Raw genomic sequence first — 27,257 nt, 5'->3', positions numbered from 1 at the left:
GTGGGGATCCACAGAATAGCCAGAGCAGCCAAACAGAGTCAGCTGGACATGTGAGCGATCGATGGGAACACGGGAGTGGATCGATGGGAATACGTGAGCAGACCCAGCCCAGCCAGTTAGAGGGAGCTTTGGAAATGATGGGCTGCCTGGGCCAGGAATAGCATTGAGGAAATGGGGCTGGGATCAAGGCTGATCTCATCTCTTCTCTGTGTGAGAAGGAACCCGACACAAAAATCAAAGCACCCAAACTTGGAAGGCATTTGAGTGGCAGAGTGGAGAGAGCACCACAATATGGAACAGAGGGGTTTGTGCCAGTATCTCTCATCCCTGGTGGAGGGATGTCTTCCAAGTTGGGATTTTATTTCAGTTCCTAACACAGAGAAGTCAATGATGCCTCAAGCAGCAGATCTGTTTTGCCTTTATTACCCCATAACCAAATAAAATTCGCTCTCACACGAAGCTCCTGTATCACTGTTGCTGCTTTTTGGCTGCAGAAGCTGCAGCTCTCTGAGATCCTGTTTGCAAACAGCAGTCACCAGGACAGGCTCTGTTGCTGCATGGAGCTCCCCTGCCCAGAAGCTCATGGGATACCTGCTCTTCCCAGTGGGAGCACAAAGCCCAGAGAGCAAAAAATACATAGTTTCATTTCACACAAACATTTTGGCAGTGCAGCCACTCGTCATCAATAAGAGCAAATTTAACACTGGTGAATTGCCCTGCTGAAGAATAGGCTTCAAAATTTCTCCTGGTGCTGCTGTCCATACAGCCATCAGCCTCAAAACCAGGGATATTTGGGATTTAAAAGAGGCTGTGCTGCCCCAGTGAACTGCAGCTCCAGCCCACAGAGGACAGAACAGCCCAACCTGACCTGAGGGGACACTGGAACACAAACCCTGAGCCAGAGTGCAGGATTTGGGCTGGTCTGAGCACCCAGCGCTGGGTGAAGTGCATGGGGAGCATGAGGGTGGGAGGGCAGAGGTGATGGAGAGCAGCAGTGAAATGGGCTGAGCCTTGCAAGAGCCAGCATTTATCATGGCACAGGCGTCCAGGTTGGCAGGGAATGGTGACAGCACTGCCATCAGCTCCCAATAAGGCACAGGCTGCAAGAGATCCCTCATTCTCCAGCCAGTGAGGAAGTTTTCACATCTGGAGTTTTGCTCTGTTCAAGGCTCTCCTAATGGTCCCCTCTGTTTTCCCAGCCCGCTGGCCTCACCTGCAGCAGGGAGAGGAGCAGGACCTCGTGGCTGCCTCGCCTTTCCCTCACTGGCTCCACCAGGCTGCGAGGTTGGCAGCTGCCTGTCTATCCATGGCCCCTCCTGGCTAAAATCAATGGACAGGCTTTGCTTTCCAAACCCCTCTTACTTTTGGAAACTTTGGGTCACACCCCAGCCGAGAGCTGGTGTCATTCCCAGATATCCATCAGCTCCTGGAGCCGCAGGGCCTCTCCATGGGATCCTGGTGGCTCATCTGGGAGCTGCTCCGCCAACCTGATCCATCACATCTCCAGTATATTTCATCAGGAGCTCTGAAATTTAAAATACTGTTTTAAAAAGCTGTTTTCAAATGGACAGGGATTTTCCCAGTGGAGCTCAGAGGGAGACTGGCTGCCAACCCTGCCAGGCAGGATGATGTGCAGCCATAAGCTCAGTTGGTTAAAACTTGGTTGTAATAATGCCAAGGTCATGGGTTCAATCCCCTGTGTGGGCCATTGACTTGTGTTGGACTCGATGATCCTTGTGTGTCCCTTCCAACTCAGAACAGTCTGTGATTCTATGATAAGCAGAGAACTACTAGGTACACTCATATGGGCCTGCAGAGTCTGGTGGGCAATAGGGGAGCTGTGAGCGCCATGGGCAGGAAAGAGTAATAGGATCAGGGAATTGTTAGGGTTGGAAAAGCCCTGTAAGATCACCAAGTCCAAATTTTAACCCAGCACTGCCAGGCTCAGCACTAACCCCCATCCCCAAGTGCCAAATCTACACATCTTTTAAATCCCTCCAGGGATGGTGATGCCACCACTGCCATGGGCAGCCTGTGCCAGGGCTGGACAACCCATTCCATGAAGAACAGTCCCCTAATATCTCATCTAACCCTCCCCTGGTGCAACTTGAGGTTGTTTCCTCTGGTCCTGTCACTCTATCTCCCTCCTTTCAGGCAGTTCTAAAGGGATGATTTGCTCCATTCTCTGACAAAGCACAAACCCAGGGATTTCCAAGCACCCCATTACCTCTGGTAAGGATGCAGGGAAGGACCAGATGATGCCAGCAGGGACATGAGAGCAGGAGGTTCTTTTGCAGCCAGTTCTCAGCTCAGCTGGAGTGGACAGAGGTGGGGCTTTGGCACATTCAACTTTCAGACATCCCTGTGAGGGGTGCACAGGGAACAGAGCACAGATCAGTCCCACCATCAGGAACAAACCCCTCAGCAGGGACATCAACACAGGACAGGGAGAAGCAGGAGGAATTATTTTATGTCAGCTCCAGTGCAAGCACTAGGAACCTGTGTGTAAACTGGCTTTGCAGCAACAGCACCTCTAGAGCAGCATTTCCAGGCTGAGCTAGAAAGTTCTCTGTTAAGTAATAAACAGGAGACAGATTAAAAACTGTCTACTTCTTATTGAAAACCCCAAATTCCTAATGTCTGCATGCCCTCACTGCCCAGAGACAGAGCATGTAGTGCATCCACACATCCCAGCACTAGGGCTGAAATCCTACACCCAGCAGTTTGTCTGAGGGAGGAAGAGTTATCAGATTAAAGATCAGCAAGATTTAAGAACTGGTAGAGGATTTATCACAGTGGTTTTTGCACTCATCTGCTTTATGCACTCAACCAGGATTTACTCCAAGTTGTCACTGTTTGGGCTCTGAGGAGGAAATGTGTGGAGCTCTTCTATGTTTCTCATTCACTGAGACATCTGGGCCTGTGCCTAAATTTACCCAAGAGAAGGGGCTCATTGAAGCTGGTACAAGTATTCATAGGCTTAAATGTAGGCATGTGTTTTAAATATCTTGTGAAATTGAGGCTTGGGCACAGTAACCCAAAATACTTTCACGTTTCTAAGCTTGTCCTCAGCCCTGCTCCTTTCAGAGCTCCTTTCACGTCACTCAAAACTTTGCACACTTCAATTTTCCATTTTGTGTTGTGTGGGTACTGTGCCAGTTTTATTAGTGGCAGCACCCACTCAAACAATCCAAGTGCTCCCAGGGATAAAGGCAATGGAAAAAACAGCATTTGAGCAGGTGCTGGGGGTGGATAAGAATTGTAGGTATTACCTTTACCCTAACCACCCAATTTCCAAGCACTGTTTTCTTCAGATCAAAGAATTATGGGTTGGAAGGGACCCACAGGATCCCTAAGCCCAACTCCTGTCCCTGCACAGGACACTCCAACATTCCCACCACGTGTCTGAGAGCCTTATCCAAATGCTCCATGAACTCTGTCAGGCTTGGAGCCATGACCACTTCCCTGGGGACCCTTGAATGAATCACTCTCTGAATGAAAAACTTTATCCTCATATCCAAATCCAAACCTTTCCCTAACATCAAAAAACCTTTATCCTAATATCCATATATTTCATTTGCCATGCAAAAGTTAAGTATCAGTTAAATTCCCATTACAACACCTTTTGAAAAGAACAACCCCTAGTCTTCTCTCTAACAAAGACACCTACCAAGACACAGAAATAACTGTAAAAATAACATCTAATAATCCACCTAATTTTGTGCCATGTTTCCAGTGGTGGCCACAGCACAGGAAAAATCCAATCTGTGACAACTGCCTCCCATTTGCTGAAAGCCATCTGAAGTCCCAGCTAATTTCTTCATGTGAGAACTGTCCCTCTAAGCCATCTCAGAGCTCATAAAATGCTCTTGCAGAGAGGAATGGGGAAGGAACATTTTTAAAGACTTCACAAGAGGACCATGTGCCCCGCCTGGAAACCCAGATCAGTTCTGCTTCTGTTTAAGAGCAGCATTCCCAGGCTGCATTTCCAAGAAGTTTTTGGTTTTACAGCTGTCATGACAGTAATTTTCTCAGCTTTGCGAGGTTCCCTCACATCCTGTTTGAACTGGCTTATCTCTGTTTGGAAGTGATGTTCCTACACGGCGTTTTTCAGGAACAGATGTTCCGGCTGATCCCACATTGCAGCGCTCAACGTGTTTCAAGGCCCCATTTTGAAACAATTAGCCTGTCACTGCTGAAAGAAGCCTAATGGTTGGCTACTTGTTTGCTTTTGAAATTAAAAAAAAAAAAGAAATCAGGAGTAACCTGTGATTTATGCTTTTTCTAAATATGCCAAGATGCTCTAAATTTACAGTTCATTAAAATGGCAGCCTGTCCTGGTTCAGCTGCTGGTCCCAAGATTTGTTATCTGGAGAAAGAAGTCTCTGGGCAAAGCAGCTGCCAAAGAGCTCTCCCAGTCCCACAAGTGACCAAAAAAAAAATAAAAAAAGTAGTAAGGACAATCTATTTACACAAATTAAAAGCTAACAGATTAGTGAGGAGTGCTTACAGCAGTGGCATCTGTAGCTTTTGGACCACAGGCTGCTGTCAACACACATAATTTACTGTGGAGTACAAGGCAGACTAATTAATAAGTCCTTGATGGAATCATAGAGTCCTAGAATGGTTTGGGTTGGAAGGAACCTTAAAGCTCATCTACTTGCAACCCCTGGACACCTTCCACTAGATCAGGTTGCTCCAAGCTCCATCCAACCTGGTCTTGAACACTTTCAGGGATGGGGCAGCCACAGTTTCCCTGGGCAGATGCTCTGGAGAAGATTGCAACACCCACCAGAGCACCACATACCTGTGCTTGTGATTCCAGCTGTCTGCACACAACAGCTCGGGCACCATCCAGGCACAGATCCAGCGAATCACAAGATGCATTAATTGGCTTTGGTGCCATAAAAGCCAGAGGAGCCATATGTAGATTTTTATCAGTGAAAAATTTGATCCCCAACATTAAGCAGCATTAATACCCACAAAAAAGGAACTTGCAGGCCACTGTAATAAAATTATCTCCCTTTGATCTCATTGAGATTCCTCCAGCCTATTGCCACTTGGAGAAAGTGACCTCATGGCCAAAAGGAGTGAGCCCCCAGTACAGAGCCCATATGCCACCAACATACCTCCCCTACTCATCTCTCCCTGCTTTGCACCCTCCCTGGTGTGATTTGTAACCTCGTGTACCTTTGTAACCTGGTCCTTGTCGTCTCCCTTTTTTCTTTGAGCAACCTGGTCTAGTGGAAGGTGTCCAAGCCCATGGCAGGGGAGTTGGAACAAGATGACCTTTAAGATCCCTTCCAACCCAACCCACTCTGTGATTCCCTGTATCCCCCCCTTGCCTTCAGAGTGCACACACAGAGGGATGAGGGCGGATGAGCCCAGGCTGAGCTGGCAGCCCCAGGGCTGACATTTCCTGGCCAGCACAGGGTGCAGTAACAAGGAAAATGGCAACAACCAAGTTTCCAGCATGGAGCAGCTGCCAGGCCACGTGTCCCTGCTGACACACAGCCTGGCAAGGACAGGCCCAGTCTGCCAGGACCAGGCTGAGCAGGAACAGCATCTCCAGGAGCAGGCTGAGAGCCCAGGCAGGAAGAGCATCTCCGGTGATGGTTCAGTCGTGGCAGACGGAGACAGGAGACGAGCTGAGGGTCAGGAGAGGGCTTGCAACAACCACGAGCTTCAATTCACTGAAAACAGCAGAGGCTGCCTGAAATAAAGCTCCTTCTCATATCAGCTGACACTCAAGGCAACTGCATTTTTGACCATCAAAGCAAAACTGAGGAGCTTTTGCTCTCTGCGATTGCTCACAGGCCTTGGTGGGAAAGCCATCCTGCCACTCACTCTTAGGAAGAGAAATACTGGAAGGACCACAGAGCACAGGTGTGCCAGAGCCATTCCCAGCTATTATATGTGTGCATCAGATGCCACACTCATTTCATAAGTATATTTTAGTCCCAAGCAAGGAGTAGCTGGACTGAAGGGCAAGATTAGAGCAGTGAAATACTGGCAAGGACCACTCTGGGCCACTGCTAATTCCAAACACACATTTAGCATTCAACACTCCTCAAAGGTGGGTTGGAACATGAGATTTGCTCACTTAGAGGGTCTCAGGTCAATGTTGCTTTTGCAAAATGACCCTTGGGGTGGTGAGTTCATCTGTCCCACTTCTGATCCCTGCCAGCCAGAGACACTGAAGGGAAAACCCTGCCTTACCCTAAAGGAGGAGTGTCCAAGAGCAGAGGTGCCTCCCATCCTAGAGAGCCTGTTTCAAAAGCCATAAGGAGGTGTAGAGGGACAGCAGAGATGTGGACACCTCCAGTGGCCAGCAAACCAAATCCCACCCTCAGCAGAGACACAGCAGTAAGACCCCTGTGACCTTTTACATACACAGAAATAGTTATTTTGCACTGAAAGGCAAAGCATGGATCCAGCACTCATTCCCCCTGGAATATTCCTACGAGGTTCATCACTGATTAAAGCGATTTTGACTCCCACCACTCCCCTCTGGGTTCCTGCACATCCCTGGGGGTGCAGCAGGCAGGGACTCAGTCACCAGTTATAATTCTTGGCCATGTACTTCCAGCTATGGAGAGGCACTGGCAGAGCCCAGCGCACTAATTCACCTCCATGTAAACATGATTATTTTAAATGAACTCCAGACGAGGTTTAACTGCAAAAACATCTCCAGTTTTTGCAGCATTTTTAAGCGTTCAGCTCCAAGTTGTTTTCGTTACAGCAAGAACTTATTCTTTGTAAGCTGAAGAAAGGGTATTTTCAGAATTAATGATGCCCAACACCCCCCCAACTATAACATGAAAGTCACAAGCCTGAAAGTTAAGCTGCAGTGGGATTTCACGGTGAGGATTTTCCCTTTCTCAGCCAGCCATTCCTTTCCTCACAAACAGGAATGCTTTCTGCTTTCAGAGCCAAGCTGAGGAGAAGTGAGAACAGCAAAAGAGGTATTCACTTGGCTGTGTCTCTTTTAGTGTTTCTGCTGTAGGGAGAAGTGGCAGCAGAACACTGTGTGTACATCGGGAGGGCTGTGCTTGCTCTGAACAGACACGCTTCCAGGAGGCGGCAGATTAAAGAACTGCTGGTACTTCAGACAGAGAAAAATAACATCTTGCCAGTTGTGTTTATTTGTAGGGCCCCGTGATTTATGCCTTCCCATTTGTAGAGGGGTTGAGAGAAAAGGATCACGTGGGCTCTGTTTGGATAATCCCTGAGGAAATTCGGAGTACATCAAGCAGGGAGAGATAGGGTTTGTTCTCGTAAATGAGAGAGGCTGGGAAGTGGCAGGGAGATGTGAGATTTCCTCCAGATTCTGGAATGAAGTTCAAGGCTCTGATTTTCTGAGAAGATTGAGTGTGGGTTGTGAGAATGAAGCAATTAAGATAACAGCACAAATAGTTCAGGTAGGCAGGGATGAACAGTCCTTTGCTGTTATTTACTGGCCCAGTGCAGAGAAAAACAAGAAGAGTTACTCCCTCAAGGATCTTTACCTGTCAAACCATACAAGGAAAAGATGCAAAACTGTTGCTACAAGCATGAAAGGGGAATCTGTCACCCTTTGACTTATGCTCCTGCTCTTCATTTTCCTCAAGGATGGCTCTTTGTGGTGTGTTCCTCCCTCATCCCTCTGCACCCTCCTGGATTTAGCAGCATTTACAGAAACCAGCCACTATCATCCCTATAAAGGTCTTTAAGAACCTAAACAAAACCCCTGGCACTCCCAGCCCTGAAAAGTGCCCTTATGACAATTAGAGAAGGCAAGAATGTGACTCCTTTTAAAAGGAAAACATTTATTGAAAAGATGACTTTAGCTAATTGATCTGGGGCAACAAAACAGTGAAAACTATTTGGATGGGGCTTGGAGCAACCAGGTCTAGTGGAAGGTGTCCCTTCCCACAGCAGGGGGTTTGGAGCTCAATGGTCTTTAAGGTCCCTTCCAATTCTAATCATTCCATGGTTCTGTGATTCAAAACAAAATCAGCTGTTCAAAGACGCAACAGCACAGAAGAGGAAATCCTCCTCAGTCTTGAGCTGCAAAGCCTGAGGGCCGGAGGAACCCCTGATTCTCTGGCACCTGGCACTGCGCTGCCTGCAAAGCTGCTTTAAACACTCGGTATTAGGAGACCTCAGTGCTCTCTCAGCAGATGCTGGGATTCACAGCAAGGCCCACGTTTGATCCGTGGCTCGGTGCCTGCTGCTCTGCCATAGGTGCTGATTAAGGAATACAGCAGGGAAGGGGAAGATGGTATTTATGTGACAGGATGCAGAATGCCCTTCTCCAAGGGCACATCACGCAGGAAGAGCACAATTTCCAAGACTGTCAGAATAAAAAGAAGGGGGTGAAAAAAAATGACAGGATGCCACTCAGCCAGCAAAATCCTATGTCACTGCAAGAGGCATCTCCCAGAACCTATTAAAAATGAGCTCTGAAATCCTCGTTTCAGTGGCAACATTTTTCCATGGTGATCAAACAGTCAGCTGTCCAGGTGATAACAGGCTGCAGGGGAAGTACAACTGCATCTGTATTAAGAACAGGCAGCAACCAGGAGAGACCTTTTCATCTGGCAGTGAGAAATTGGTGTGCTGAGATGGCAGAGCAGGGAATGACCCCACTGTGCCCCTGCATGAAGGGCTCTGCCTGCAGCCAGTTCCAGGCAATATGAAGTGTGAGAAACCCTAATTTGCAGGGCTGGGCACCCCTGCCAAGAAAGGGCAGAACTGAGAGAGTGGTCTGAAGAGTCCATGCTGCTGCTTTGCCTGCTCAGGGCAGGCAGGATGACCAGCACTGCTGGGAGTTCATTGTCTTCTTCTCAAACCTCCCTCCCAGCAGCCGGTCAGGCTTCCAGCTCACTGGCAAAGAGGATGACAACAGCAGGATTGCTACATCCTAATTGGTTTTAGTTTTGGGGGTTTAGTAAAGTTCTTTGCTCAGCATCTGCTCATCTCTTCAGATGACTGGTTTTTGCAACTCTTTTCTTCCCAGCTATTTTTCTGTGAACCACCCTAGACCTGAAACAGCAACTACACAGGCAAGAACCCCACTGGTTTTTAGTTTAAGGCATTTCAGGGGCTTCACATCCCCCTTCAAGGTCCTCAGTTTTAGTGCAGATCCATCAGCCTGGAAAACCCACGGGCCTTTGGGATGAAGTCTGATCAGAATGATGATGATTCTCTGCCCCAAGTTCCACAGAGGGGGTGAAAAAGCACCTCTTCCAAAAATGGCCCTTTCTTGGACTGGAAACACTGGGGAATGATCTCCTCCATGGCCAAGGCACCTCACAGGCTTTTGATCCCACTTCTGATTTGTTTTCTCTCTCAATTTCTGTTTTTTAACCTAAACATGAAGCGATGTGCAAGGAAGAAAATAACCCCTGAACTAAAGCAGTCCCCTTTCTGTGCTCACCTCTCAAGGCAGAGAATGGGAGCAAAAGACAAACTCATGCTTTATATTCTACCCAAAGCCTAACAAAAGCTGTAGACATGGACACAGGATTGTGGGTTTGTGTTATGGTCATCACAGGAGCAGGGCCCAGGCCTTATTCTGCCCTCTGCTCAGCTGGCCACAACACTGCAGTGAGACTTCCATAATTTTTTTGAGATTTCTGGAAAAACCTTCTGTTGCAGTTCCTCAACCTGGCTCGAGGACACCACAACAAGATCTGGGTAAGTGATCTGGCCAGCAAAGGAGTAAAATCCCATCCAAGTCCTGGAAGGTTGGGGCAGGCACAAACACAACAATCATAACAAAGAATATTTTGAGGTAACCTACGAAAGACATGATTCTAAATCAGGAGTGCAGCAGAAAAAGGGGAATAAAAAACAGATCTCCATGGGAACAATCCTGCCAAGCAGGCAAGTAGCTCAATGTTTATAAGGCAGCTTCCAGTTCCACACACAAAATACCACTGGACATCTACAGAAGGGATGAACTTCCCATGTTGTGCCAATCCTGTAGGATGCAATCCTGCCTTCAGCACTTGTGCCGAGTGTTAACAGGGAGCTGTGAAACAGCTGCAGGGTTCCAGCTCAGCTCTTCAGTGGCCACATTTCAGAGCAGGATCCAGCAAAATTGTTGCACAGGTGTCATTTTACACATCTGAGCGCTCCATCCACCAAGAGGAAGTTGGCACACACATCTTTGCTCCGTCAGGACAGAAACCTTATCCTGCAGTGATTTGTGAAGCACCTGGGAAGGTCAGCACATGTTTTTAGCAGCTAATTTTGACAACCTCCATCTCTGAGCTATGAAGAGGAATAACAAAAACCTCACTTTATCCTATTTCCCACAATTCAGACAAGATGAAGTGTGCACATTAAATTTTCCGCTTCCTGTGCTGAAATCCAAGATAAGTTGAGCAGGGAAGGGTGACACCAGTGCCACCCTAACTCCAGCTCATGGCTGGAGTCCTCTCCCAGAGCCAGGGCTGGCCTGGGATCTCCACCTGTGCCAGGAATCTCATGTTGTCTCTCTAGATCCACCCATTCTCTTTATTGCCATCACCCTTATCCTAGAGCAGCTCCTTAATCTTCAGGAAGGAGAAAGAGGAGGGAAAAAAAGCCCTGAATTTTTGAGCCACTCACTTCCAAACTGCCAGATTTTCTTAATCAGAGTCAGAAAAAATTCTCTGCAAATATAAAAGCTTCTGACATTTCAGTTTCACTCTATTGCTAGTGCCATCCATGAACAAACACCCCTGTCCTAGTGCTTTCCCAGTGTAAACCACGAGCAAACTTCACCAGGAATTCAGTTAAACCAAAAAATAAAGCCAGGGCTTTGGTTTCCACGCTACAGTCCTGAAATCCAATAACACCCTCCCCACCACTGCTCTGCTGCTGAGATTTAACTGAAAAATAGAGCTGTACAGAGGTGGTTTTCTTAATACTTTTCCTGGGTGGAATTCTATTTGATGCTGTTAAGCTTTGATGACATACCCCAATGACTTGCTTGGAAGAAATCCATTTAGCAAGCTTGCAAATCACGCTGTTTCAGTTCCGTGAGTGCCCATGAGAAATGTGCATTTTCAACCATAAAAGCTGTAGAAACAAAATGGAACTTGGAGATGCAGACAGACAAATTCCTTATCAAGGCTTGGCTGTGCTCACAGAACATGTGCTTACCATTTCCAGCTCTGGAAAAATACTTACAGGAATCTGAAATACAAGACTGAATCCAGTAAGAATTAAATACATTTCTAGAAGATACGATTTTATTTTTTCCCCCCATTTCAAAGTCAAAATGGAGATTCAGATAAAAACTAAAGCAATCCTCCTGTCTCCCCCAGCTTTTCCTAGGGATATAAATACTTGTAATATGATCCATGCACAGAGTGCCAGATTTACAGAGGTCCCCTTATATTTGTGGCAGGATAATGAGTTTTGGGGGAGCCTGGAGGAAGGAAAAGCAAACAGTTTGGACTTTTTCACCTCCCCAAAATGCTCTTTGAGTGGGACCAGCAAAGGGTGCAGTGGGGATGAAGGATTAGCAGATCCCACAGGGCAACCCCCACCAGCAGCAGATCTTTGAAGCCCAGTGCCAGGAACCCAGAAGCTTCCAAAAAGATCAGTCAGTCACGACAAGCTGGGAGAGAACACGACCCTACGGGGAATTTTCAAAACTGACTGAAAATGGTATTCACCAGGCATTTGCTGGATGTTCTCCTCAAAACACAACTCATGTCATCAGGATTCAGTCAATTACAGTACCTTTGATTAAATGCAAAAGAAGACAATTAGAGCAATATGTGAGATGCTCAGCACTGCAGACAGGAAAGCCCAACACAGTTATTTTCCTGGTATGAGGAGCCAGTGGCCCCTCCCACAGGTTGGGCTGCCTCACCCTTTCCTGAGCACTCTCCTTGCCTGTGTATCCCTCTGCTGTCTCCTATTCCATCCCATCCCACCCTGCCCCTTGTTTGTCAGCTCTCCATATGTTCTTGACCCAATTTATTGCACTTTGTTTAGCAAAGCACAGTCCTGATTCAGGCTCACAGCCCTGGGCACAGCTCAACTGCTACTCACCCTGCAACAAAGGGGACCTGAATTATACATCAGCACCCTCAAACACCCAGCACACTGACAGAGCCCTGGGAATATGGTTTCATGAAGGTTTTCTCTTGCAGGAAAGCTGGTTTAAGAAGCACCTTCCTCCCCACTGCATTTGCTTATCCTCTCACTTGTTCTAGTGCCATCACTTGTAGCAACCTGCTGCAGGGTAAAAGGACATTTCCATCATCCCCCAGTGCTGTTTATATAAAGCATTGATCAGGTCAATAAACTGATTGCTCTCAGTTCCACAGAGAGCAGCAATCACCACAACTGTGCAGATCCTGAGGATGTTGAGAAGCAGCTTCACCTCTGGAGACAATGTTTGTGGCATCACATGCTGAAATCCATCTCCCAGGGATGCCTCTCATAGACTGGGTGTTAGGAAGAAATTCTTCCCTGTGAGGGTGGGCAGGCCCTGGCACAGGTTGCCCAGAGAAGCTGTGGATGCCCCATCCCTGGGAGTGTCCAAGGCCAGGTTGGATGGGGTTTGGAGCAACCTGGGATAATGTGAGGTGTCCCTGCCCATGGCAGGGGAGTTGGAACTGGATGGTATTTAAAGTCCCTCCCAACCCAGGACATTCTGTGATTCCATGACTGTCATTTGTCCTTTTTCAAAGTGATGTTGCATTTTGCACAAAGCCTGACACTCTTTCACCCCCCCAACAGTGTTATTTTCGTGTCTGCCACAACAGTGAAGAGCAAAACTCTCTGAGGTGCTTGAGAGACACCCTTTAAAGCTGAATCCTCAGGATATTACTGACCTTGAAGGGTTGAAGCTCTCTCTCTTTCCATTTACCCTTGCAGATTCTGCAGCAAATCAACTCAACCTTGTAGTCAATGAGATCAACATAAAACCAAAAGGATTTTCTAATTTTTCTCCCTTAAGGAGAGATGAAATCAGAGTCATGGGAACTGCTCAGAGTTATGAGCACCCGCAACAACAAAGTGCCTCTGTGAAGTGATGCAGTGAAGCCATGCAGAGGATGTTTTATGCTCTGGTATCACAAGGCACAAGTCAACCCAACAGGAGTATTTTCCCCCAAGCTTTTGCGAGATGCCTTCACACCCCATGTCTTTGAAACTGCCACAGCATCTCCTCTTTTCCACAGGGGAAAAGCTCAGAGTGGATGAGGAACAGAGCAAAAGCTGTGTTTGCCCTGCCTGGAGAAGAGTTCTTTCCTAGTTTTCCTACTGGAATGTGTCTAAATTCCTCTTTTTTAGTTTGTTTGGATGCTTCTTGTGGCAGACAATCCTACCTTCCTCCTGTCACTGCTGGACCTATCCCGTTGTCCTGATGGAGGCAACAAAAAATGGAGCAGTCCCTGGGAGGGTGGCACCATGCCCGTGCACTCCTGCTGTTAAACCATCACTGTGGCATTTCTGACTGACATTATCCTGATTCTGGAGGGCTGAGACTGCAGAAGTAATTCTGTCTCATGAGAAGGAAAAAATATTACATTAAAAATGTAAAAAAACAACCTTACCCACACAATCTTGCATTCAGATGTGTTTCAAGATGGGGAAAAAAGCACAATCTTTAGAGAAACAAACATAAAAATGTCAACATTTCTTGTAATTCTGAAAAAAGAAATTCCTCATAATAACAATACAAAGACTAATGGTCTCTTTTACACACAGCTTGGAGTAACTGTCTTATCCTAGCAGACTTCTAAGGATGAAAAGGCTCTGAAGATACATAGAAACAGATTGGTTTGTAATATATTTCCTTTGGCTCAACATTTTGACTGTACTGAGGTGATACTGAACCAAGATTTTTTCCCCATCAGTGAGAGAGACCTTTGCAGTGGATTTTAATACCAATCACTTTCACCTGTAATACAATAAATATTTAAAAGGCCTTTAGTGACTTAAACTCACAACGATTCTGAAAGAACTGCATTTTATTTGCTTAAACATACCTGATATGTTCTAGGCAGAATCACTGCCTTAATTTAAAATAATAACAAAATAATCAGAAAAAACAGCGAAATATAAACAGTTCTGAAAGAGTGTTATTTTGATGGAACACCCAGACTATCACACTAGACAGACAAATGTACCAAGGACAAAATCTTCAGACAGTGACTGTCACAAAAAGCCATAAGGTTTAAAACGTGTCTGTCCCTGAGGAATCCGAACCCCGTCGTGCGCTGCTCACGCTCCGTGTTTCGGTGTCTGTGTCCATGTCAGGCAGCTGCACTGACACCTGTGCTGCACAAACATGGGCATTCAAATGTGGGGCAGCATCTTCTCCTGAAAAAGGAACAGAAAAAAGAAAAACAAAAGTCATTATTTGCTGTTTGTGACGAATGACTGGACCTTACCGAAGTCATCTCTGTATTCCAGGGAAATAAAAGTACACAGACTGCCCACAGTGTGAGGCATTTCAAAGGGTGCTGCTTTAGCCATCAAAATTCTCCATATCAGGTAACAAAGGGATGAATTTCTGTGCATATACAGAATCAAGGAATGGTTTGGGTTGGGAAGGACCTTAAAGATCATCTCAGTCCAACTCCCCTGCCATGGGCAGGGACACCTCCCACTATCCCAGGTTGCTCCAAGTCCCATCCAACCTAGTCTTGGACACTTCCAGGGATGGGGCATTCAACAGTTTCCCTGGGCAACCTGTGCCAGGGCCTGCCCACCCTCACAGGGAAGGATTTCTTCCTAATATCCAAACTAAATCTATTCTCTGTCAGTTTGAAGCCATTCATTCCTCCTTGTCCTGTCACTCCATGCCCTTGTATAAAGTCCCTCCTCAGCTTCCTTGCTGGCCCCTTTAGGTAGTGGCAAGACTGAGTTATTTATAAACTGAGTTGTATTTACATACAGATACAAACACAAACATACATGAATATATTTATTCATTCTCCAGTAGACCCAGAACAATTTCAAAACTATACTGGTGTTTTCCACAGGATTGAAATGGGATCCATAGACACTCAGAGTATTTCTAAATTCTATCCATGTGTATGTCTGTTTGCAGCAAGCTCTTAGAAAACATCCATGTTGTTCAAGGCCACATCTCTATAAATGATCATAAACAGCAAAGCAACACAAGGTGAAGCCATTGGGTACAAGTTCTAGGGAGCAAAACACCCTGTCAAGGCTTCAGCTGCTCAAAATCCAAGTGAAAAGTTGTTTTACCTCTTCCCTCTCCCCCCCCATTTCCCTGGCTCATTGGGAGTCCCTCTTGCTTCTCCTTTGGGCTTCTTCCATTCTCCCATGTACACAGACTTCCCCCTGGAGAGTCCCCTGCAGGACTTTACAAGCCACACTCATTGTCCAGCAACTCTGAGAGGGCATTTTTCCACTTCCCATTCCTGCAACATGACCCGGCAAAATGTGGGACACCCTGGGACGGGGACAAGACCCTGCACAGCCCTGTCAGTGCCACATCAGCATCCCACAGTTTCCACAACCTGTGATGGATCATTGCAGTGCTCCGTCCTCCTGTCTGGGAACCACTGAAAGGGTAGAAAATAACCTTTAGTCAGACCCCAGAGATGGGATGGGAGAAGGATCATGGGCAGAAATCAGTATATTTAGCCAGGGGAAGGAGAGAAGATGAATCAATTCATGGAGCAGGAAAGCAAGGCACGGATCAGGCTGGAGACAGAATGAAGGAGGACAGGAAAAATGGCATTGGAAGAACAGCATTTACAGAACTAGAGAAAGAGCATTTTGAGATTTCAGTTGTCTTGGGGACATTTAAGGGCAGCAGCTACAAGCAAAACAAACAGATATCTGAGTCCCTGCACAACAGCAAAGGCTGCCTTGGAGTTTGTTTTCATTCCAGGAAGCTGTAACAATTCTCCCTTCCTCTGTGATAGACTAGGCAATTAGAACACTATTTTCCCAATAAAACCAAGAAGTTAGGCTTTCTTTTCCCCCAGTTAATTATCTACTATGTCACTGAAGCAGTAATCTGCATTCATCTGACTTGCAGCAAAGCACACTGCAAATGGCTAATTAAAACAAAAACTCACTGCTAAGATAAAATTCCATCCAGTGTTTTCCATGCTACACCAGCAGCCAACAGCCTGGGAAGTCAAACATGGATGAGGCCAAAGACAGTAAAGCCAGTCCCTGGGGTGACCTGTGCCAGCCCAGCCTGCTGCCATTCGGGAAGGCAGCAGAAGCACAAGAGCATTTTTTGTGTCCCCAGAGAATCAGCACATCAGCCAGAGGGGAGAAGGGTTTGGGGATACCTCAGAGCAGCCTTCCAGTAGCTAAAGGGGCTCCCAGAGAGCTGGAGAGGGGCTTTTCACAAGGGCATGGAGTGATGGGACAAGAGGGAATGGCCTGAAGCTGAAGCAGGACAGGTTTAGATATCAGGAAAAAAATTCTTGACTGAGGGTGGGCAGGCCCTGGCACAGGTTGGGCAGAGAAGCTGTGGATGCCCCATCCCTGGAAGTGTCCAAGGCCAGGTTGGGCAGGGCTTGGAGCAACCTGGGCTAGTGGAAGGTGTCCCTGCCCATGGCAGAGGGTTGGAACTGAATGGTTTCTGAAGTCCCTTCCAACACAAACCATTCTGTGATTTCATGGTTCGAGTCTGTAGCCACGTTTGTGTGACACAAACAGGTTGTTGGGGAAGGGAACTGAAGAAAAGCAAAGGGTTTGTTTGGGCAGACATGGACATGACTGTGTAATGCCCAGGGAAACCCTGGAAATCATCCCACACACCAAAGCAGCTCTGCATGGAGCTTGATGCTTTCAAGGCTCAACTTTGTTAATAATTTCCACGGGTCGTGTCACATTCCATGATGTCATTGTTTCAACAGCTGTTTTCAGGTTTGTTAAAAAAAAAGAAAAAAAAAAGGAAAAAAAGAAAAAATGGAAGGAGAAAAGAATATTCCCTTATCCCAAGGCTCTGTGGTAACTTCTCAAGTCTTTGATTCTGGGAGTGTTAAAAGAAAGTATCATATTACTCTGTATTCTTCCTAACACATACTCTAATATGTTTTACAGACAGACTATGGTCCAATTTTTGGATATAAAATGTTAAAAGACAAAAACTTAAAAGGGTAATTCCTTCTAATTGCTCAACAGAAAAGTTACCAGGTCCCAAGATATCTAAATAAGTTTAAATTTAAAAATACCCGAAGTCAACATTTCCCTTTTTAAATGACAAATCTGAAGATTTTGACTTTGTTAGATACACAAAGAAAATGCAGAATGTGGATTTTTAGCATTTTAACTGTGAAAAAACTCTGGATATGCTATTTCAGCTACATGGGAGACTCTGCTCCATGTCTGTAACTACCCAGGATGGAAAGCTGCTCATCCTGAATCTCTACATTGGCCCAAAAATGCAACTACTAAGTCACTCTCACACATGTTTTGTCTTTGCTACCTGTTGTTGAATGTAACCACAAAGCTTTATAGCCCCGTGCCAGCTCCTTCTTTAATGATGTGATATTCCATTTTATCCATTTTATCCCAATACTAAGTTGGTTTCCTCTTAAACACCGAGTTCCTCATCAGCACAAATATGCCAATTGCAGTGGTTATAATCTTTTGATATGCCACAAAAACAGAATGGAAAATTCTTCCCTTTACAAAGCAGGGAAGGGCAGGAAGGCAGGTAATCTTCATGACTTTTTTCCCCCTCTCTTTAGAGACTCTGGGAGTGCTCAGCACAATTTTCTAATCATGCAGTTAGGTGCATTTATAAAAATTTTCCTTGTTAAAATCCAATAACTGGAGCGTGTGACCTCAGGTGACCTCCAGTTTTCCAAATTCTCTGTCACCATCTAACAGGATAAATTCCTATAAACTGTGAAAGCTGACACTCAGTAAGAGTGTGAGAGTCCTTGACTGGTAAAAACTTCCCAGTGACTGAAAACATCTCAGTGACCCACTGATGGAAAAGGTCAGATTTCAGATTAGAGATTTTTCCTGTTCTTGGCAATCTATAACAAATTCATGTACAGTACTGAATTTCCAGACCTTTGTTTAACAGAAGCATAAAAATTAATGGTGTGTCAACCATCCAGTGACCTGTGAAGGGAGTTTTACTCTACAAGGTACCATCACAGAGAATAAGCTATAGATGAGAATGTGGTGAATGGATGACAAATGAAAAAGGAGTTAACCCAACTGAAGGGAGGTTTGGTTCTAATACCATATGGCAACAACAAGAAAAAAGAAAAATGTTTAAATTTTTTTTTTTAGATTTTTCTATTTGGCAAAATAAAAAAAGACTAAACAAGTCTTGAGTTTTAAGCCAAATGAGAACCATGTGCTTTAACTCCTTTGACTCCATGTCCATCTATTAAATAATACTCTGGTTTTAAATTGATCTGGAGATGAAGCAGATCCATACCCTGTAAGGGAAAAGTGTTATCAGATTATCAAAACCTGGGTTGGAAGGGACCTGAAAGATCATCTTGTTCCAATCCCCTGCCATGGGAAGGGACACCTTCCACTATCCCAGGTTGCTTCACCCAATGTGGCCTTGGACATTTCCAGGGAAGGGACCTGAAAGATCATCTTGTTCCGATCCCCTGCCATGGGAAGGGACACCTTCCACTATCCCAGGTTGCTTCACCCAATGTGGCCTTGGACATTTCCAGGGATGGGGCATCCACAGTTTCTCTGGGCAACCTGTGCCAGGGTCTCACTGCCCTCACAGGCAAGAACTTATTCCTAATATCCCATCTAAACCTACTCTCTTTCATTCTGAAGCAATTCCCCCTTGTCCTGTCACTCCATGCCCGTGTAAACTGTCCCTCTCCATCAAGACAATGAACAGGGAGAGGTTTGAAGAATCAGATTGTTGTGTCAGTAGAAAACCAGAGCCATAATTACTGTAATTACCTACATATTACTTCCTAAATTTTCAAAACAATCCTCCCTCTACTCCCCAACATACCCACTGAAGCAGGTCAGTTCTAGAGCAAGAATAAACTTCCAAGCATATGTAAAAACAACTCCAGTGCTCTTATTCCTCTAATAGCACGGGCTGACAGGAATGGCTCGTTTCTTCTTCTGCCAGATTCCAGCTGCTTCACTTTGTTTATTCTTGACTTCAAAGTTTAAAACACTGTCCTGTCCCAACAAATAACTTCCTCCAGATGGCATTAGCTCAAGTGTTCCAAGCACTTGGATAGCACAGCACCTGCAGATCTGTCACTGCATCTAAAAATCTTCAATGAAAGTGCCTTTCTTTTTTTCCTGTGTCATTTCCCCATTGTGCTTTTTCCCTACATAAAAAGATTTACATCTGGTATATAATTACAAAGACCATTAGCAGGGAAACAGAGATGTCAGAAATTCTTTACAGTAATGACTAAAGCAAAGCAGAAGAATATCTACAGCCCCAAAGGTAACAGAACCACTATCAGTGGAAACACTTTATAGAATCATAAAATGGTTTGGGTTGGAAGGGGCCTTAAGCTCATCCAGTTCCAACATGGCAGGGACACCTTCCACTATCTCAGGTTGCTCCAAGAATTGTCCAACCTTGAGCACTTCCAGGGATGGGGCAGCCATAGCTTCTCTGGGCAACCTGTGCCATGACCTCCCCACCCTCACAGCCAAGAATTTCTCCCCAGTATCCCTGCCCTCCACCAGTGGGAAGCCATTCCCCCTTGTCCTGTCCCTCCATGCCCTTGTCCAAAGTTCCTCTCCAGCTCTTCTGGATCACTTTAGGCATTAGAAGGGCCTTCTCTTCTCCAAGCTGAACCACCCCAGCTCTCCCAGCCTCTCTTATCTGCTCCTCTTAGCCATGAGAACAGATGTGTTTGTGCCAATACGTGTCCCATCCGTGTCTCCCAGGGCATCTGATACCAAACTGAATTCACTCTTTTTCATATGTGGTTGTCCAGGCAAGTTCCCAAGCAGAGCAATCCAACACAAAGCACTTCCAGCAAAATCACAGTTATTCCAGACTTGCTGGGCTAACACACACTAATAAAAAACATCCATATTTTGATGTAAGGAATTCTGGTGCCTACACTGAAAGGTGAAAACACACTGCCATGTCAGTCCTGCTGTTATTACTGACTATAATTACAGAATATTTCCAGTTCAGACTCATGTGTAGCTGTATTGTGCATACTGGCTATTCAGGGCTTCTGGAATTTAATGGCTCTGGAAGTGGACAAGGTAAAGAATTAGCCACACAGCCTCGAGGTGGTAGAATAATGCAACATTCTCAGGAATAAGCAGGACCATCAACAGTTTCTCAAATAATCCAACTGTTTGGAGAAAGTTATTCTCCATTCCTTACGAATACCAGTTCGTCCTCCAGAGCTATTCCAGCCCTGGCTGCCTTGAATCCATAGGCTTATTTAGGTTATTGTGGAGAAGGTGGCCCTGCTCAGCTCTGGCAGAAATGTGCTTTTTAGGGCAGGGACTCTCTTCTCTTTGTTGAATGCTGTGCCAAACATTTACCTGACTGCAGGTGAGACTCTGCCTTCCACTGAGACAGAAACACAGGAAGCAAGAACAAGGTGTCCTGCAAATCCTGCAGGTCTGTTTTTGTAACTCCAGCCCAGACTGCCCCTAACTGAGCTGGTTTCATGACAAACAGAAAAGACTGCAGGCAAAATGAGGCCAAATTTCTAGGGCTGAGTTACATGAAAGGGGTAGATTTACAATTAAAACACTTGAGTTGTTTCACAGAAATGGACAGACATCTGCAGGACTTGAGCCAAAAATGCCTGGATTTAAAAGCATGAGTCTACTGCTGGAGCTGAAAAAACACAGTTCCATTCTCAAAGGCTTCAGCCAACTCATAAACTTCTATAAGTGGGCCACAGACACCAGTGGAGACAGAAAACTATATAGTAAGAGTTCAGTTCAAGTTTTAACCTAAACTTGGCAAATTCCACCCTCCCATGGTGTAAAGCACTCACAGAAACCCTGCACACAGGCACACACCAAACAAACACGTGCTTGGCTGGGGCTGTTTGTTTGTGCAACCCCCAATGTATATCCCAGCTATAAATATTTCCAAAAAGAAAATAAATGCAGATCCCGAGCCAGTAAAGGAGGGTGGGACCAGGCTCAGCAGCTCACAAATTTTTCAAAGCAGAATATTTGAAAATTACTTTTTTCCTCCTCTCACGGCAGAGTTTAAGGTTCAGTGGTTTTCAAAAAAAACCCCCATATTCCCATCAATGGTAACACTAAACAGAACAAAAACTAGAAATACATTGAATAAACTAGAACCAGATTTTTCAAAATCCTAACACAGAGACCGGTAGGGAAGGGCAGACAGAAAGCAGCTCCAAAAACATCCAGGAATGAGATTGTAGAGTTTACTAAATAAATATTTCCTTTTGGTGCCTAAAATCTCTTCTGCTCCTTTAGATCTGGCACCTTTTGCTCTGTAGAATATCTCATTGCTTAACAAATTCATTCCCTGGCCACAACTCTTGCTGCTGTTTCCCAGCAAACCTCTTCCAAAAGATGTGTAATGATCTTTCCAAATAACTGCAAAAATTATTAATACTGAGAAGAAATATTAAAAGTCAATTTGATTTTCCCACACAGATGCCTGTGATTTTTGGATGTGCAATTGGCTAAAAACAAATGAGGCTTTTCTTAATATTTAAGCACTGCTGTTTCTTGGCTGCAACCATTTTCCTGAGGAGAACTGTGGTAAATACTGAAGCAGCAGCTTTTATTTCAAAGTGAAAAAAGGAGAAGGAATTGGTTCCTCACTGGTCCAGAGCCTTTGAAAAACCCCCAGGAAAACGTATATCTTGTGCAAGGGCTGGGGGAGGAGTAATCCCTAAATCCACAAGAGACAATCAAGGTAAACAGCTGGTGGAATCAGGAGACTCTGACAAGTGATAATTAAAAAACTGCAGATCAAGTGCTGTAATTAATATTTTCCTTATCCAGTAACACTAAATATCACCTACATACGATTTTTTTTCCTAATGTCATGCAAAATCTAACTGGCAAGTGGTCAGGAAGGTAATTTTAAAAGCATGTTTGTATTATATATTCTGTTATTCACACCTTCGTGTTTTGGAGCTCCTAAAGATATTTTAATGCCAGTATCCGAGGCAAAATAAAGAAGGTAAGAACGAGGAACTCGACCGATCGATCGTGGGAATTCACACTTCATTCTGAGATAAAGTTCTGCAGAATTCCCTGAGGAAGGAGAGTCACTCAGTGCAGTCCCAGCAGCAGGGCTGGCTCCACGGAGACCTCATATCTTAATGATATTAATTGCAGCAATAATGCCTCCAGCTTATCTCCATCGTGCCACAGTGCCACACAAAACAGCAGCCACAGCCTGCATGGGGAGTGGCAAGGAAAAGACAAACATCAAAGCAATTTGTTAATTCTTAGAAGCTACACAGCCTGCTTTTATTGAAAAATAATTTAAAAATAATTGACACAAATAATTAAAGTTGAGTGGCCAAAGTGACAGAATCATAGAATGGATTGGGTTGGAAAAGACCTCTGAGATCATCAAGTCCAACCCTTGGGCCAACTCCAGTCCCTTTACCAGATCATGGCACTCAGTGCCATGGCCAAGCTCACTTTAAAAACCTCCAGGGATGGGGAATCCACCCCCTCTCTGGGCAGCCCATTCCAATCCCTGAGCACTCTCTCTGCAAAGAATTTTTTTTCTGATCTCCCACTTCAATTTCCCCTGGCAGAGCTTGAGCCCATCGTGCCCCCTTGTCCTATTGCTGAGTGCCTGGGAGAAGAGACCAACCCCCACCTGGCCAGAACTTCCCTTCAGGGAGTTGTAGACAGTGCTGAGGTCACCTCTGAGCCTCCTCTTCTGCAGGCTAAACACCCCCAGCTCCCTCAGCCTCTCCCCACAGCACTTGTGCTCCAGTCCCTTCTCCAGCCTCATTGCTCTTCTCTGGCCCCGCTCCAGCACCTCAAGATCTTTCCTGAACTGAGGGGCCCAGAACTGAACACAACACTCAAGGTGTGGCCTCCCCAAGGCAGAGTCCAGGGGAAGGGTCACTGCCCTGGGCCTGCTGGCCACACTATCTTTGATCCAGGCCAGGATCCCATTGGCCTTCTTGGCTATCATGTAAAAGTGTGATGGGAGACTTTGATGAGCTCTCCCTCAAACAGACAAGAGGATTTCCTGGGCGAGGAGGTTTTATCCCCTCCAGGCATGGCAGGAATCTGCACCCAGATCTGAGTGAAAGTTGGGTATCAGAAAGAAAAGAGAAAACTTTCTGCCTCGAGGGCAGTGCTGCAGGGGAGAATTTTCTCTTTGCAAGTCACTCTTCACATATAGAGCTCCTAAATGCAATCTTATAATAAAAATTAAATTAAGTATACTTAGCATAACCCCCCCCCCCCCCAAACTTCAGATAACAAGTGTTTTTTTCTGGATGACCACAAACAAAATAGGTGTATTTCTCTACTCTGCATACTTAAATAATCATACAACTATATGCAGTTGTTTTGATGATTTTCACTTACAGAGTCGTGGGATTCCCCACATGGAAACAGTTTTTCCAAGACTCCTATAACTGTACTACCATTACAATGACCTGGCATATTAAAATGCTCACATCTACAGCACAATTACTGAAAAATCTTGTAATTGCACCTTTTTCAAAGGAGATGATGAATGTTTTCCCCAGGAAAAAGCAAAAAGCAAGACAGAACAAAGCCAGCCCTACACAGTGAGCATTTTCCAATGGTCAGTGTAATAAATTCCAGGACATCTCTGTGCACATTTCTAGCACATGAACAAACAAACTTATCAAAAATACCTCCTTTCAAGCCTTTTGTTCAGCAGCAGAAGGTGGCAACTACAGTCTGACCATTTGTGCATATCAATGGCCTTTGGAAAATGTATAGGAATAAGTAATTCTAGGAAGTTTAGAGAGGTAAGTAACTTTTCTGACAGCTCAGAAAGCACAGGTTCAAAAGAGGAAATCATTAAATGTCTTTACTGGAAGACTTCCTGGGAGCCCACTATTAGAGAATCACAGAGTAGTTTAGGTTGGAAAACACCTCTAACACCATCAACTCCAACCATTAACCCACCACTAAACCCTGTCCCCAAGTGTTACATCCACACTTTTTTGAACCCTTTCAGGGATGCTGATTCCACCACTGCCCCTCACAGCCTGTTCCAATGCCTGACCACCCTTTCAGTGAAGAAATTTTCCATAATATCCAAACTAAACCTCCCCTGGGGCAACTTGAGGCCCTTTCCTCTGGCCCTGTCTGTGTTCAGACCCTATTCTGACCTGTTCTTGAAATGAGAATCTAGTGTGATGACAAGTAATGCTGCCTCTACAGCCTAATGCTCAGGATCAGAAACTTGGAAAGGTCTGAAAGTAAATGTGTATTTTTATCGTGTGCTATTTAAAAGTTTTTAGAAATCTTAAATGATTAAAAACCTTGTGGAACAGAGATAAGCATTCCTCCTTGGCCTGTTACATGGGAAAGAGTAAAACCAGAATTCCTTTGCAATACTTGGGTGAATCTCAGCTCTAAATGAGTGGAATAAATGAGCTGTAGAAATGTATTGCTCTACATCTTTGCTGCATATTGAGCACACTGCACCTTCTACTTAACTCTCTCTCTTAGACACATCACTGCTGATTTCAGTATCAGTGACACCTCCACCTCTGTTAACTGGTATAAAATGCAGGGCATTGACTCTCTCCACTTCAAGCCCTCGGTGCCAAACCTGGTGTGCACCCAGTTCATCCATACCTTTCCTCATTATTTTGGGCCACAAGCGAGATTAATAGAGCCTGTAAGCAGCCTGAATCAAATCATTTGTCAGTTCTAAGTTTAAATACTGCTGGCCAAAAGGCAGGGAAATCTGCACTGCAAAGGAGTGTGTGTGGAAATCCAGCCAGCATGAGAGGGAGTAGATTCCTTGCAGAGCATGGGCTCTGCGTGTGATGGGACATGATTTGGAATCACAGAACTATCCAGGTTGGAAAAGACCTTTGAGGGGAATGGCACAGACACCCGGCTGTGTTCACCACTCCAGAACACACATCTGAATTCAGGAGCTGTACAGGGTTCACAGGAACAGCAATTGTGCAAAGCTCCTTAGGAAAGCAGCTTTTGCAAACCCTCCACACACCTGACAACAACACAGACCCAGTTACTTGGCACAATCCTGACCTGACATCCAGTGAGAGCCAGCAGGAAATGGCAAAGAAAGTCTTATCCTACGTATCTCATGGAATTTAATGGCTCCCCAGAATGTCACTTGAAGCAAATTCATTCACATTATACACACACACACACACATGCACTCCCAGGGTCAGGAACACTTACTCTGCAAGTATATAAATCAAGCTGTTTTCTACCAGTTTCTTGCACAAGCTCACAATAAGACCAGAAATTTTAGGATTATCCATTATTTTCTTTCTCTCCCTCTCTTAAGTATCATGGAAGAATTGAGCCCAGAATATACTTAGTACTCAATACATGCACAAGTTGTGGAATGTTTTCCCCCATCATTACCCTGTCACTGAGCATTACACTGCCTACACAAGAGAACAAATGCTTAAAGATCTTTATACACAACATTTGAATGTCACTGTTATTTGATGCAATATTGGGGGTTTTTGTAATCTCTGAGGGAGAGAAGACACATGTTGCAAGATCTCTTGCAACAGGACTGTGTCCTGCCACGCTGGAAGGCTGGAAAGGGCCGGGATCATGCCTGGGCTGTCTCAGTGATTCTACAGTGCAAACTGCAATACAGTTTAAACTCTGCTGTAACAGAGTTCCCCAATTCTTCCCTGTAACAGGTTAATACAGACTCTTTGTTCCTTGCTCTGTGTTTTCAGAGAGCTACTTGGAGAGGGAGTAGCAGAGCATCCAGAGTGCAGCATTATTCACACAGCCTACATTTATCACGCACAGAAAGTTTCCTGGAAACCCATTCTAAATCTGATAAGAAAAATCCTCATTTGCTTGTTTAATTTTCACTTATTGAGCTTTAATGTAGCATAAAAGTAAGTAATAACAACAGTGCCTTAACTAAATATTGCTTGCCTTGTATCCATCAATTTTCAGAAGAACACAAAAGTGCCTCCAGATCCAGGAAAGCCGCCGGAAAATAAGAACTGACCAATCTCATGAAGTCAAGCGAGAGCTTTAAAGAAATTTTTGTCATGGAACATGGAGTTCAACAAAAATGTATTCTGTTCACTGTACACACGACACCAGTGGGAATAAGAGGCAGTTCAAGTTCTAAGTTACCATTGCTGGGTAATGGCTTCAAGCTGCAGGCACAGCTGTATGGGCCCAGCCAGACAGGCTATCACAGCAATGCTTTGATAGCATGGGGCCCTTAAGTGTCAGGATATAGAAAAGGCAGCAGTTGTTGGCTGTGAAAACAGTCTGATACAAACCAGATGGGGACTCACTTGACGGGCAACACAAAGGAAAACAATTGGCTCATTCAACAAAGTCAGGCCACTGCCCCAGAGAATTAGCAGAAGACAATAACAGTCAACCAGAGTTGATGCAAACAAGAAACAGCCATGTGGTTACGGTTTAAGGAATTGTTTCTCCTCAGACTAAACATAAAGTTTTGATTCCTAATTCTCATATTCATTAATTTCAGTCTCGTTTACAAGCCCCTTCTTCCTCCAAAGTCTTCCGTGTAATTCATTTAAGGCAGCACCAGCCTTCACACACCTACTTAAACAGGGAAAAAGTTCTGTGACCAAGGCAGATAGATTAATCTGATGTTTCCTGAGGAATGCCAAGACCACAGACAACTTTCTGAACCGTGGCAGAACAGCATTACAGATACACAAGAGTGTTATTGGACATATTTGCATGCACATGGCAATATATTTACTGATTCTTTCTGATTTGAAATGCATAAAGCCCAGCAAAGTCACATGCTGGGTTACCAGAGTACAGATGTCTTCCAGTTTGGTGAAGAGTTTTCTGGTTTCTTACTTAGGTTTATTTTATTTAGAAATAAACTTCAGATCAATTATGTTACCACATAACAGTTTTGTCAGGCTACAGTTAAAAAAAATCTATTAAAATAGCTATTACCAAACCTTTTTGAAGCAATCAAAAATTTAAAATTGGCTATTTCAGCCATAACTCAAAAAATCCCCAGCCCACTCATTTTTAGAAGCTTGTAGAAGATTATGGTCCAAAATCTTAATTGCTCTTGCTGTTTTATTACAGGAAATATGAAAGTGACATGTGCAAAGGTATTTTGATTACAAATTACTTACAGAGATTGCACA

The 27,257-nt window shown here is 44.9% G+C and overlaps 1 protein-coding gene across 7 annotated transcripts in view; it reads right to left on the bottom strand.

Moving 5' to 3' along the window:
• Positions 1–13,946: 13,946 nt before the first annotated feature.
• KIAA0586 (KIAA0586 ortholog) overlaps positions 13,947–27,257 on the bottom strand; it is a 77,084-nt gene continuing 63,773 nt past the window's right edge. For all 7 annotated transcript variants that reach the window (XM_071557281.1, XM_071557282.1, XM_071557287.1 and 4 more), the window contains one exon: positions 13,947–14,316. In XM_071557281.1, the coding sequence (XP_071413382.1) occupies positions 14,171–14,316 (146 nt within the window). In that variant the 3' untranslated portion in view covers positions 13,947–14,170. The remainder of the gene's footprint in view (positions 14,317–27,257) is intronic.

Source organism: Pithys albifrons, chromosome 6 (genome assembly GCF_047495875.1).
Source record: "Pithys albifrons albifrons isolate INPA30051 chromosome 6, PitAlb_v1, whole genome shotgun sequence".
NCBI classification, from domain to species: domain Eukaryota; kingdom Metazoa; phylum Chordata; class Aves; order Passeriformes; family Thamnophilidae; genus Pithys; species Pithys albifrons.
Note: the sequence above shows the minus strand (reverse complement) of the source record. Positions and strands in the feature narration are given on the sequence as shown.